At 51.4% G+C, this 15,427-nt stretch overlaps 1 protein-coding gene across 1 annotated transcript in view; it reads left to right on the top strand.

Moving 5' to 3' along the window:
• LOC311223880 (uncharacterized protein) overlaps window positions 1-15,427 on the top strand; it is a 137,943-nt gene that overhangs the window by 60,590 nt on the left and 61,926 nt on the right. The window contains exon 14 of the mRNA XM_084308642.1: window positions 9,593-9,783. Coding sequence (XP_084164768.1) covers window positions 9,593-9,783 — 191 coding nt within the window. The remainder of the gene's footprint in view (window positions 1-9,592; window positions 9,784-15,427) is intronic.

Genomic DNA, 15,427 nt, shown 5'->3' with positions numbered 1-15,427 from the left:
GGTCAACATAGACCAATCAAAGAGGATATCCCTACTGAGTGCAATGACACAACCCGCAACACTATTACACTATTACACTATTACACAATATTACACTATTACACACTATTACACACTATTACACACTATTACACTATTACACACTATTACACTATTACACACTATTACACTATTACACACTATTACACACTATTACACTATTACACACTATTACACACTATTACACACTATTACACACTATTACACTATTACACACTATTACACTATTACACACTATTACACTATTACACTATTACACACTATTACACTATTACACACTATTACACTATTACACACTATTACACTATTACACACTATTACACTATTACACTATTACACACTATTACACTATTACACTATTACACACTATTACACTATTACACACTATTACACTATTACACACTATTACACTATTACACACTATTACACTATTACACTATTACACACTATTACACTATTACACACTATTACACTATTACACACTATTACACTATTACACTATTACACTATTACACACTATTACACTTGCACACTATTACACTATTACACTATTACACACTATTACACTATTACACTATTACACACTATTACACACTATTACACTATTACACACTATTACACTATTACACACTATTACACACTATTACACTATTACACACTATTACACTATTACACTATTACACACTATTACACTATTACACTATTACACACTATTACACTATTACACACTATTACACTATTACACTATTACACACGATTACACTATTACACACTATTACACACTATTACACTATTACACTATTACACTATTACACACTATTACACTATTACACACTACACTATTACACACTATTACACTATTACACTATTACACACTATTACACTATTACACACTATTACACTATTACACACTATTACACTATTACACACTATTACACTATTACACACTATTACACTATTACACACTATTACACACTATTACACTATTACACTATTACACACTATTACACTATTACACTATTACACACTATTACACTATTACACACTATTACACTATTACACTATTACACACTATTACACACTATTACACTATTACACACTATTACACTATTACACTATTACACACTATTACACTATTACACACTATTACACTATTAGACACTATTACACTATTACACACTATTACACTATTACACTATTACACACTATTACACACTATTACACACTATTACACACTATTACACTATTACACACTATTACACTATTACACACTATTACACACTATTACACTATTACACTATTACACACTATTACACTATTACACACTATTACACTATTACACACTATTACACTACTACACACTATTACACTATTACACACTATTACACTATTACACTATTACACACTATTACACTATTACACACTATTACACTATTACACCGAGTACAATGGCACAATCCGCAAGTCTCTACGACAAACGGTTCAAGAGATACACTGAGGGGGTGTGGCCTAAGGGGGCGTGGTCTAAGGATCGGGGGAGTGGTCAACATCGACCAATGAAAGGTGGTCAACATCGACCAATGGCACAATCCCCAAGTCTCTACGACAAACGGTTCAAGAGTTACACTGAGGGGGTGTGGCCTAAGGGGGCGTGGTCTAAGGATCGGGGGAGTGGTCAACATCGACCAATGAAAGGTGGTCAACAGGGGGAGTGGTCAACATCGACCAATGAAAGGTGGTCAACATCGACCAATGGCACAATCCGCAAGTCTCTACGACAAACGGTTCAAGAGATACACTAAGGGGGTGTGGCCTAAGGGGGCGTGGTCTAAGGATCGGGGGAGTGGTCAACATCGACCAATGAAAGGTGGTCAACATGGACCAATGAAAAATGAAAGAGGATATCCCTACTGAGTACAATGACACAACCCACAAGACAGAGGGCGCTGTCCAGCAATTCAGTAGTGCAACACAGTGATGGCCAATGATGGGTTAAGTGGATGATGTCATTGGCAGGTCAGCTCAGCCATGAGCCCTGAGCCTCACAGCTGTTAAGCCTGAACCAATCAGCCATGAGCACAATGACTTGCATATTCTGAAATTTCTTTACATGACTGCATTGTCACGTTGATTAAAAGAAAACTATAAGAGATGAAGCGTTGAGACTCGCACAAGAGCACTACAACGAGTAGGCGAAGGGTTGTGCGCGAGATTGTGGCATTCGTGCGATATTGTGGCACTCCTTCGGCGATCGGAACAGAAGGCTAAAAAAAATTTGATTTCTAGAGGGCGATTGCATGGCGGTCAATGGGGAGGAGAACCTTCAAACAAATGGTCGTCAGTTGAGATAGAAATGTCCAATTCCATTTATTTTTCTTTTGTGAGCGGGATGACAGCCGTGTCATCGTTTTGATGTGTTTGTTTTATTTCTACGTCCAAAATTGAGATCACACTCGCAATTCACCCAAGGTAGGGGGAAAAAGATTATTTCAGCTGCTACACTCTAAAATGCAATGCATTCCCAATGGGACCGAAATTTTACCGTTTAAAGTCGATTCGTAGCCAGACGGTGCGGTGAAACTTTTACGGGTTCGAAGACCGCAGTTGCCATAGGCAAGCCGCTCGTTTTGATACCTTTCACGTGTATGGTGCGCGAACGCTTACGTGTTGCAAAGTGTTTGAAACTCTAAATTGCACTGTATTTCCGAAATTTTACCGTTTAAAGTCGATTCGTAGCCAGACGGTGCCGTGAAACTTTACGAGTTCGAATAGCACATCGAGTTGGAGCAAGCCGGTCGTTTTGATACCTTTCACGTGTATGGGGCGCGAACGCTCTGGCACGAGTGTTGTTTGGAAAATCGGTGGATCTCGCACTCTAAATTGCATGCATTTCTGAAATGTTACCGTTTAAAGTCGATTCGTAGCCAGACGGTGCGGTGAAACTTTACGAGTTCGGAGACCGGTGTTGCCATAGGCAAGCCGCTCGTTTTGATACCTTTCACGTGTATGGGGCGCGAACGCTTACGTGTTGCAAAGTGTTTGCAAAATCGGTGGAATAAAGAATAAATAAAAAGAGTATGGATATGTATAGTGTGGGTTGCAACCTGGCTTCGCCAGGTCACCCACACTAATAAACAGGACTTCACAGGACATAGTAACGGCAACAACAATAACGACAACGGAAATAACAATCAATAATTTTTTTTTGAATATTCAAACGTAATTGTTGGCCAATTTTGACAACAGCCCTAATGTCAACCCTAACCCCACTCTCACTCTCACTCTCACTCTCACTCTCCTCCTCTAACCCCACTCTCACTCTCACTCTCACTCTCACTCTCACTCTCCTCCTCTAACCCCACTCTCACTCTCACTCTCCTCCTCTAACCCCACTCTCACTCTCACTCTCCTCCTCTAACCCCACTCTCACTCTCACTCTCACTCTCACTCTCCTCCTCTAACCCCACTCTCACTCTCACTCTCCTCCTCTAACCCCACTCTCACTCTCACTCTCCTCCTCTAACCCCACTCTCACTCTCACTCTCACTCTCACTCTCCTCCTCTAACCCCACTCTCACTCTCACTCTCCTCCTCTAACCCCACTCTCACTCTCACTCTCCTCCTCTAACCCCACTCTCACTCTCACTCTCACTCTCCTCCTCTAACCCCACTCTCACTCTCACTCTCACTCTCACTCTCACTCTCCTCCTCTAACCCCACTCTCACTCTCACTCTCCTCCTCTAACCCCACTCTCACTCTCACTCTCCTCCTCTAACCCCACTCTCACTCTCACTCTCCTCCTCTAACCCCACTCTCACTCTCACTCTCACTCTCACTCTCACTCTCCTCCTCTAACCCCACTCTCACTCTCACTCTCACTCTCCTCCTCTAACCCCACTCTCACTCTCACTCTCACTCTCCTCCTCTAACCCCACTCTCACTCTCACTCTCACTCTCCTCCTCTAACCCCACTCTCACTCTCACTCTCACTCTCCTCCTCTAACCCCACTCTCACTCTCACTCTCACTCTCCTCCTCTAACCCCACTCTCACTCTCCTCCTCTAACCCCACTCTCACTCTCACTCTCCTCCTCTAACCCCACTCTCACTCTCACTCTCACTCTCCTCCTCTAACCCCACTCTCACTCTCACTCTCACTCTCCTCCTCTAACCCCACTCTCACTCTCACTCTCCTCCTCTAACCCCACTCTCACTCTCCTCCTCTAACCCCACTCTCACTCTCACTCTCCTCCTCTAACCCCACTCTCACTCTCACTCTCCTCCTCTCACTCTCACTCTCACTCTCCTCCTCTAACCCCACTCTCACTCTCACTCTCACTCTCCTCCTCTAACCCCACTCTCACTCTCACTCTCACTCTCCTCCTCTAACCCCACTCTCACTCTCACTCTCCTCCTCTAACCCCACTCTCACTCTCACTCTCACTCTCCTCCTCTAACCCCACTCTCCTCTCACTCTCCTCCTCTAACCCCACTCTCACTCTCACTCTCACTCTCACTCTCACTCTCACTCTCCTCCTCTAACCCCACTCTCACTCTCCTCTCACTCTCCTCCTCTAACCCCACTCTCCTCTCACTCTCCTCCTCTAACCCCACTCTCACTCTCACTCTCACTCTCCTCCTCTAACCCCACTCTCACTCTCCTCTCACTCTCCTCCTCTAACCCCACTCTCACTCTCACTCTCACTCTCCTCCTCTAACCCCACTCTCACTCTCACTCTCACTCTCCTCCTCTAACCCCACTCTCCTCTCACTCTCACTCTCCTCCTCTAACCCCACTCTCACTCTCACTCTCACTCTCCTCCTCTAACCCCACTCTCACTCTCACTCTCACTCTCCTCCTCTAACCCCTCTCTCCTCTCACTCTCACTCTCCTCCTCTAACCCCACTCTCACTCTCACTCTCACTCTCCTCCTCTAACCCCACTCTCACTCTCACTCTCACTCTCCTCTCACTCTCACTCTCCTCCTCTAACCCCACTCTCACTCTCCTCTCACTCTCACTCTCCTCCTCTAACCCCACTCTCACTCTCACTCTCCTCCTCTAACCCCACTCTCACTCTCACTCTCACTCTCCTCCTCTAACCCCACTCTCACTCTCCTCTCACTCTCACTCTCCTCCTCTAACCCCACTCTCACTCTCACTCTCCTCCTCTAACCCCACTCTCACTCTCACTCTCCTCCTCTAACCCCACTCTCACTCTCACTCTCACTCTCCTCCTCTAACCCCACTCTCACTCTCACTCTCACTCTCACTCTCACTCTCCTCCTCTAACCCCACTCTCACTCTCACTCTCCTCCTCTAACCCCACTCTCACTCTCACTCTCACTCTCCTCCTCTAACCCCACTCTCACTCTCACTCTCCTCCTCTAACCCCACTCTCACTCTCACTCTCCTCCTCTAACCCCACTCTCCTCTCACTCTCCTCCTCTAACCCCACTCTCACTCTCACTCTCACTCTCACTCTCCTCCTCTAACCCCACTCTCACTCTCCTCTCACTCTCACTCTCCTCCTCTAACCCCACTCTCACTCTCCTCCTCTAACCCCACTCTCACTCTCCTCCTCTAACCCCACTCTCACTCTCCTCCTCTAACCCCACTCTCACTCTCCTCCTCTAACCCCACTCTCACTCTCACTCTCACTCTCACTCTCCTCCTCTAACCCCACTCTCACTCTCCTCTCACTCTCACTCTCCTCCTCTAACCCCACTCTCACTCTCCTCCTCTAACCCCACTCTCACTCTCCTCCTCTAACCCCACTCTCACTCTCCTCCTCTAACCCCACTCTCACTCTCCTCTCACTCTCACTCTCCTCCTCTAACCCCACTCTCACTCTCACTCTCACTCTCACTCTCACTCTCCTCCTCTAACCCCACTCTCACTCTCACTCTCCTCCTCTAACCCCACTCTCACTCTCACTCTCACTCTCCTCCTCTAACCCCACTCTCACTCTCACTCTCCTCCTCTAACCCCACTCTCACTCTCACTCTCCTCCTCTAACCCCACTCTCCTCTCACTCTCCTCCTCTAACCCCACTCTCACTCTCACTCTCACTCTCACTCTCCTCCTCTAACCCCACTCTCACTCTCCTCTCACTCTCACTCTCCTCCTCTAACCCCACTCTCACTCTCCTCTCACTCTCACTCTCCTCCTCTAACCCCACTCTCACTCTCCTCCTCTAACCCCACTCTCACTCTCACTCTCCTCTCACTCTCCTCCTCTAACCCCACTCTCACTCTCACTCTCACTCTCACTCTCACTCTCCTCCTCTAACCCCACTCTCACTCTCACTCTCACTCTCACTCTCCTCCTCTAACCCCACTCTCACTCTCACTCTCCTCCTCTAACCCCACTCTCACTCTCACTCTCCTCCTCTAACCCCACTCTCACTCTCACTCTCCTCCTCTAACCCCACTCTCACTCTCACTCTCACTCTCCTCCTCTAACCCCACTCTCACTCTCACTCTCACTCTCACTCTCCTCCCTCTAACCCCACTCTCACTCTCCTCCTCTAACCCCACTCTCACTCTCACTCTCCTCCTCTAACCCCACTCTCACTCTCACTCCCTCTCACTCTCCTCCTCTAACCCCACTCTCACTCTCACTCTCACTCTCACTCTCCTCCTCTAACCCCACTCTCACTCTCACTCTCCTCTCACTCTCCTCCTCTAACCCCACTCTCACTCTCACTCTCACTCTCACTCTCCTCCTCTAACCCCACTCTCACTCTCACTCCACTCTCACTCTCCTCCTCTAACCCCACTCTCACTCTCACTCTCCTCCTCTAACCCCACTCTCACTCTCACTCTCCTCCTCTAACCCCACTCTCACTCTCACTCTCACTCTCACTCTCCTCCTCTAACCCCACTCTCACTCTCACTCTCCTCCTCTAACCCCACTCTCACTCTCACTCTCACTCTCACTCTCACTCTCACTCTCCTCCTCTAACCCCACTCTCACTCTCACTCTCCTCCTCTAACCCCACTCTCACTCTCACTCTCCTCCTCTAACCCCACTCTCACTCTCACTCTCACTCTCACTCTCCTCCTCTAACCCCACTCTCCTCTCACTCTCCTCCTCTAACCCCACTCTCACTCTCCTCCTCTAACCCCACTCTCACTCTCACTCTCCTCCTCTAACCCCACTCTCACTCTCACTCTCACTCTCCTCCTCTAACCCCACTCTCACTCTCACTCTCACTCTCACTCTCCTCCTCTAACCCCACTCTCACTCTCACTCTCACTCTCCTCCTCTAACCCCACTCTCACTCTCCTCTCACTCTCACTCTCCTCCTCTAACCCCACTCTCACTCTCCTCCTCTAACCCCACTCTCACTCTCACTCTCACTCTCACTCTCCTCCTCTAACCCCACTCTCACTCTCACTCTCACTCTCCTCCTCTAACCCCACTCTCACTCTCACTCTCACTCTCCTCCTCTAACCCCACTCTCACTCTCCTCCTCTAACCCCACTCTCACTCTCACTCTCACTCTCCTCCTCTAACCCCACTCTCACTCTCCTCTCACTCTCACTCTCCTCCTCTAACCCCACTCTCACTCTCCTCCTCTAACCCCACTCTCACTCTCACTCTCACTCTCCTCCTCTAACCCCACTCTCACTCTCCTCTCACTCTCACTCTCCTCCTCTAACCCCACTCTCACTCTCACTCTCACTCTCCTCCTCTAACCCCACTCTCACTCTCACTCTCACTCTCACTCTCCTCCTCTAACCCCACTCTCACTCTCACTCTCCTCCTCTAACCCCACTCTCACTCTCACTCTCCTCCTCTAACCCCACTCTCACTCTCACTCTCACTCTCACTCTCCTCCTCTAACCCCACTCTCACTCTCACTCTCCTCCTCTAACCCCACTCTCACTCTCACTCTCACTCTCACTCTCCTCCTCTAACCCCACTCTCACTCTCACTCTCCTCCTCTAACCCCACTCTCACTCTCACTCTCCTCCTCTAACCCCACTCTCACTCTCACTCTCACTCTCCTCCTCTAACCCCACTCTCACTCTCACTCTCACTCTCACTCTCCTCCTCTAACCCCACTCTCACTCTCACTCTCACTCTCCTCCTCTAACCCCACTCTCACTCTCCTCTCACTCTCACTCTCCTCCTCTAACCCCACTCTCACTCTCACTCTCACTCTCCTCCTCTAACCCCACTCTCACTCTCACTCTCCTCCTCTAACCCCACTCTCACTCTCACTCTCACTCTCCTCCTCTAACCCCACTCTCACTCTCCTCTCACTCTCACTCTCCTCCTCTAACCCCACTCTCACTCTCACTCTCACTCTCCTCCTCTAACCCCACTCTCACTCTCACTCTCCTCCTCTAACCCCACTCTCACTCTCACTCTCACTCTCACTCTCCTCCTCTAACCCCACTCTCACTCTCACTCTCACTCTCCTCCTCTAACCCCACTCTCACTCTCACTCTCACTCTCCTCCTCTAACCCCACTCTCACTCTCCTCTCACTCTCACTCTCCTCCTCTAACCCCACTCTCACTCTCACTCTCCTCCTCTAACCCCACTCTCACTCTCCTCTCACTCTCACTCTCCTCCTCTAACCCCACTCTCACTCTCCTCTCACTCTCACTCTCCTCCTCTAACCCCACTCTCACTCTCACTCTCCTCTCACTCTCACTCTCCTCCTCTAACCCCACTCTCACTCTCACTCTCCTCTCACTCTCACTCTCCTCCTCTAACCCCACTCTCACTCTCCTCTCACTCTCACTCTCCTCCTCTAACCCCACTCTCACTCTCACTCTCCTCCTCTAACCCCACTCTCACTCTCACTCTCCTCCTCTAACCCCACTCTCACTCTCACTCTCACTCTCACTCTCCTCTCACTCTCCTCCTCTAACCCCACTCTCCTCTCACTCTCACTCTCCTCCTCTAACCCCACTCTCCTCTCACTCTCCTCCTCTAACCCCACTCTCACTCTCACTCTCCTCTCACTCTCCTCCTCTAACCCCACTCTCACTCTCCTCCTCTAACCTCACTCTCCTCTCACTCTCCTCCTCTAACCCCACTCTCACTCTCACTCTCACTCTCACTCTCACTCTCCTCCTCTAACCCCACTCTCACTCTCACTCTCACTCTCACTCTCCTCCTCTAACCCCACTCTCACTCTCACTCTCACTCTCCTCCTCTAACCCCACTCTCACTCTCACTCTCACTCTCCTCCTCTAACCCCACTCTCACTCTCACTCTCACTCTCCTCCTCTAACCCCACTCTCACTCTCACTCTCCTCCTCTAACCCCACTCTCACTCTCCTCCTCTCACTCTCCTCTCACTCTCCTCTCACTCTCCTCCTCTAACCCCACTCTCACTCTCCTCCTCTCACTCTCCTCTCACTCTCCTCTCACTCTCCTCCTCTAACCCCACTCTCACTCTCCTCCTCTCACTCTCCTCTCACTCTCCTCTCACTCTCCTCTCACTCTCCTCCTCTAACCCCACTCTCCTCCTCTCACTCTCACTCTCCTCTCACTCTCCTCTCACTCTCCTCTCACTCTCCTCACTCCAGATGGCTCGCTGCGACAGCTGCAGGAAACAGGGGGACATGGCGGAGAAGCTGCAGTGCTCCGGGTCGGTCCGGAACTTCTGCTCCCTTCCCTGCCTGCTGCAGTTCTGCCACCAGCACTTCGAGTCTGGCAACGGCACCGGGCCCGCTCTGCCCACACCGTACGGTACGTTAGACTCTGCTCTGCCCACACCGTACGGTACGTTAGACCTGCTCTGCCCTCACCGTACGGTACGTTAGACTCTGCTCTGTCCTCACCGTACGGTACGTTAGACCTGCTCTGTCCTCACCGTACGGTACGTTAGACCTGCTCTGTCCTCACCGTACGGTACGTTAGACCTGCTCTGTCCTCACCGTACGGTACGTTAGACTCTGCTCTGTCCTCACCGTACGGTACGTTAGACCTGCTCTGTCCTCACCGTACGGTACGTTAGACTCTGCTCTGTCCTCACCGTACGGTACGTTAGACCTGCTCTGTCCTCACCGTACGGTACGTTAGACTCTGCTCTGTCCTCACTGTACGGTACGTTAGACTCTGCTCTGTCCTCACCGTACGGTACGTTAGACTCTGCTCTGTCCTCACCGTACGGTACGTTAGACCTGCTCTGTCCTCACCGTACGGTACGTTAGACCTGCTCTGTCCTCACCGTACGGTACGTTAGACTCTGCTCTGTCCTCACCGTACGGTACGTTAGACCTGCTCTGTCCTCACCGTACGGTACGTTAGACTCTGCTCTGCCCTCACCGTACGGTACGTTAGACCTGCTCTGTCCTCACCGTACGGTACGTTAGACCTGCTCTGTCCTCACCGTATGGTACGTTAGACCTGCTCTGCCCACACCGTACGGTACGTTAGACCTGCTCTGTCCTCACCGTACGGTACGTTAGACTCTGCTCTGTCCTCACCGTACGGTACGTTAGACCTGCTCTGTCCTCACCGTACGGTACGTTAGACCTGCTCTGTCCTCACCCTACGGTACGTTAGACCTGCTCTGTCCTCACCCTACGGTACGTTAGACCTGCTCTGTCCTCACCGTACGGTACGTTAGACCTGCTCTGTCCTCACCGTACGGTACGTTAGACCTGCTCTGTCCTCACCGTACGGTACGTTAGACTCTGCTCTGTACTCACCGTACGGTACGTTAGACCTGCTCTGCCCTCACCGTACGGTACGTTAGACTCTGCTCTGCCCTCACCGTACGGTACGTTAGACCTGCTTTGTCCTCACCGTATGGTACGTTAGACCTGCTCTGTCCTCACCGTACGGTACGTTAGACCTGCTCTGTCCTCACCGTACGGTACGTTAGACCTGCTCTGCCCTCACCGTACGGTACGTTAGACTCTGCTCTGCCCTCACCCTACGGTACGTTAGACTCTGCTCTGTCCTCACCGTACGGTACGTTAGACCTGCTCTGTCCTCACCGTACGGTACGTTAGACTCTGCTCTGCCCACACCGTACGGTACGTTAGACCTGCTCTGCCCTCACCGTACGGTACGTTAGACTCTGCTCTGCCCACACCGTACGGTACGTTAGACCTGCTCTGTCCTCACCGTACGGTACGTTAGACTCTGCACTGTCCTCACCGTACGGTACGTTAGACCTGCTCTGTCCTCACCGTACGGTACGTTAGACCTGCTCTGTCCTCACCGTACGGTACGTTAGACTCTGCTCTGCCCACACCGTACGGTACGTTAGACTCTGCTCTGCCCACACCGTACGGTACGTTAGACCTGCTCTGTCCTCACCGTACGGTACGTTAGACTCTGCTCTGTCCTCACCGTACGGTACGTTAGACTCTGCTCTGTCCTCACCGTACGGTACGTTAGACTCTGCTCTGTCCTCACCGTACGGTACGTTAGACTCTGCTCTGTCCTCACCGTACGGTACGTTAGACTCTGCTCTGTCCTCACCGTACGGTACGTTAGACTCTGCTCTGTCCTCACCGTACGGTACGTTAGACCTGCTCTGTCCTCACCGTACGGTACGTTAGACCCGCTCTGCCCTCACCCTACGGTACGTTAGACCTGCTCTGCCCTCACCGTACGGTACGTTAGACCTGCTCTGTCCTCACCGTACGGTACGTTAGACTCTGCTCTGTCCTCACCGTACGGTACGTTAGACCTGCTCTGCCCTCACCGTACGGTACGTTAGACTCTGCTCTGTCCTCACCGTACGGTACGTTAGACTCTGCTCTGTCCTCACCGTACGGTACGTTAGACCTGCTCTGTCCTCACCGTACGGTACGTTAGACCTGCTCTGTCCTCACCGTACGGTACGTTAGACCTGCTCTGTCCTCACCGTACGGTACGTTAGACCTGCTCTGTCCTCACCGTACGGTACGTTAGACTCTGCTCTGTCCTCACCGTACGGTACGTTAGACCTGCTCTGTCCTCACCGTACGGTACGTTAGACCTGCTCTGTCCTCACCGTACGGTACGTTAGACTCTGCTCTGTCCTCACCGTACGGTACGTTAGACTCTGCTCTGTCCTCACCGTACGGTACGTTAGACTCTGCTCTGCCCTCACCGTACGGTACGTTAGACCTGCTCTGTCCTCACCGTACGGTACGTTAGACCTGCTCTGTCCTCACCGTACGGTACGTTAGACCTGCTCTGTCCTCACCGTACGGTACGTTAGACCTGCTCTGTCCTCACCGTACGGTACGTTAGACCTGCTCTGTCCTCACCGTACGGTACGTTAGACCTGCTCTGTCCTCACCGTACGGTACGTTAGACCTGCTCTGTCCTCACCGTACGGTACGTTAGACTCTGCTCTGTCCTCACCGTACGGTACGTTAGACTCTGCTCTGCCCACACCGTACGGTACGTTAGACCTGCGCTGCCCTCACCGTACGGTACGTTAGACCTGCTCTGTCCTCACCGTACGGTACGTTAGACCTGCTCTGTCCTCACCGTACGGTACGTTAGACCTGCTCTGTCCTCACCGTACGGTACGTTAGACTCTGCTCTGTCCTCACCGTACGGTACGTTAGACTCTGCTCTGTCCTCACCGTACGGTACGTTAGACCTGCTCTGTCCTCACCGTACGGTACGTTAGACTCTGCTCTGTCCTCACCGTACGGTACGTTAGACCTGCTCTGTCCTCACCGTACGGTACGTTAGACTCTGCTCTGTCCTCACCGTACGGTACGTTAGACTCTGCTCTGTCCTCACCGTACGGTACGTTAGACTCTGCTCTGTCCTCACCGTACGGTACGTTAGACCTGCTCTGTCCTCACCGTACGGTACGTTAGACTCTGCTCTGTCCTCACCGTACGGTACGTTAGACCTGCTCTGTCCTCACCGTACGGTACGTTAGACTCTGCTCTACCCTCACCGTACGGTACGTTAGACTCTGCTCTGCCCTCACCGTACGGTACGTTAGACCCGGCTCTGTCCTCACCGTACGGTACGTTAGACTCTGCTCTGTCCTCACCGTACGGTACGTTAGACTCTGCTCTGTCCTCACCGTACGGTACGTTAGACCTGCTCTGCCCTCACCGTACGGTACGTTAGACCTGCTCTGTCCACACCGTACGGTACGTTAGACTCTGCTCTGTCCTCACCGTACGGTACGTTAGACTCTGCACTGCCCTCACCGTACGGTACGTTAGACCTGCTCTGCCCTCACCGTACGGTACGTTAGACTCTGCACTGCCCTCACCGTACGGTACGTTAGACCCGCTCTGTCCTCACCGTACGCTACGTTAGACTCTGCTCTGCCCTCACCGTACGGTACGTTAGACTCTGCTCTGTCCTCACCGTACGGTACGTTAGACTCTGCTCTGTCCTCACCGTACGGTACGTTAGACCTGCTCTGTCCTCACCGTACGGTACGTTAGACCTGCTCTGTCCTCACCGTACGGTACGTTAGACCTGCTCTGTCCTCACCGTACGGTACGTTAGACTCTGCTCTGTCCTCACCGTACGGTACGTTAGACCTGCTCTGTCCTCACCGTACGGTACGTTAGACTCTGCTCTGTCCTCACCGTACGGTACGTTAGACCTGCTCTGTCCTCACCGTACGGTACGTTAGACCTGCTCTGTCCTCACCGTACGGTACGTTAGACTCTGCTCTGTCCTCACCGTACGGTACGTTAGACTCTGCTCTGCCCTCACCGTACGGTACGTTAGACCTGCTCTGTCCTCACCGTACGGTACGTTAGACCTGCTCTGTCCTCACCGTACGGTACGTTAGACCTGCTCTGTCCTCACCGTACGGTACGTTAGACTCTGCTCTGCCCTCACCGTACGGTACGTTAGACCTGCTCTGCCCTCACCGTACGGTACGTTAGACTCTGCTCTGTCCTCACCGTACGGTACGTTAGACTCTGCTCTGTCCTCACCGTACGGTACGTTAGACTCTGCTCTGTCCTCACCGTACGGTACGTTAGACCTGCTCTGTCCTCACCGTACGGTACGTTAGACTCTGCTCTGTCCTCACCGTACGGTACGTTAGACTCTGCTCTGTCCTCACCGTACGGTACGTTAGACTCTGCTCTGCCCTCACCGTACGGTACGTTAGACCCGCTCTGTCCTCACCGTACGGTACGTTAGACCTGCTCTGTCCTCACCGTACGGTACGTTAGACTCTGCTCTGTCCTCACCCTACGGTACATTAGACCTGCTCTCTCCTCACCGTACGGTACGTTAGACCTGCTCTGTCCTCACCGTACGGTACGTTAGACTCGGCTCTGTCCTCACCGTACGGTACGTTAGACTCTGCTCTGTCCTCACCGTACGGTACGTTAGACTCGGCTCTGCCCTCACCGTACGGTACGTTAGACTCTGCTCTGTCCTCACCGTACGGTACGTTAGACTCTGCTCTGTCCTCACCGTACGGTACGTTAGACTCTGCTCTGTCCTCACCGTACGGTACGTTAGACTCTGCTCTGTCCTCACCGTACGGTACGTTAGACTCTGCTCTGTCCTCACCGTACGGTACGTTAGACTCTGCTCTGCCCTCACCGTACGGTACGTTAGACCCGCTCTGTCCTCACCGTACGGTACGTTAGACCTGCTCTGTCCTCACCGTACGGTACGTTAGACCTGCTCTGTCCTCACCGTACGGTACGTTAGACTCTGCTCTGTCCTCACCCTACGGTACATTAGACCTGCTCTCTCCTCACCGTACGGTACGTTAGACCTGCTCTGTCCTCACCGTACGGTACGTTAGACTCGGCTCTGTCCTCACCGTACGGTACGTTAGACTCTGCTCTGTCCTCACCGTACGGTACGTTAGACTCGGCTCTGTCCTCACCGTACGGTACGTTAGACCTGCTCTGTCCTCACCGTACGGACCCTTTAAACGGAGAGCTGTTCAGTAGTCTTGTACAAGGCTAAATTACGCCACGTTGGACGCCACCTGTTAAATCCCAGTAATTTAGCCTTGTACAAGACTACTGAACAGCTCTCCGTTTAAAGGGTCCGCTCCGGGGAGCTGGGGGTTTCCTACCTACACCAGCTCCTCCAGGAGTGATTAAGCTGCGAGGCGTAGAGATTCGTCCAACTCTCTAACTGTCTCCGTCTCGTGGTCTTTCCCCGTTTCAACCTCAGCGTCTCTCGACAAATAGCCAGTGGATCGAGAGGTCCCTGAGGTCACCACGATTTACGACAGCTCTCTACTTATGATTGAATATGATGGTGTGGCCGTTGGAATGGTTAGTGACCACAAGTATACTATTACGGTCATGGAAATGTTCTTGTTAAGAGTAACCTTTGAGAACCTGTTAACGTGCACACTATACCTATTATTTAATGGGTGAAAAGAGAGAAGTTCCACACAGTCTCTTTAATTTCAATGATTTTTATTATTATTAAAGCAATGATCTTTATTT

The sequence above is a fragment of the Notolepis coatsorum genome (assembly GCF_963971535.1).
Source record: "Notolepis coatsorum genome assembly, chromosome: 2".
Lineage (NCBI taxonomy): Eukaryota > Metazoa > Chordata > Actinopteri > Aulopiformes > Paralepididae > Notolepis > Notolepis coatsorum.
This window is presented reverse-complemented; position numbering and strand designations above follow the sequence as displayed.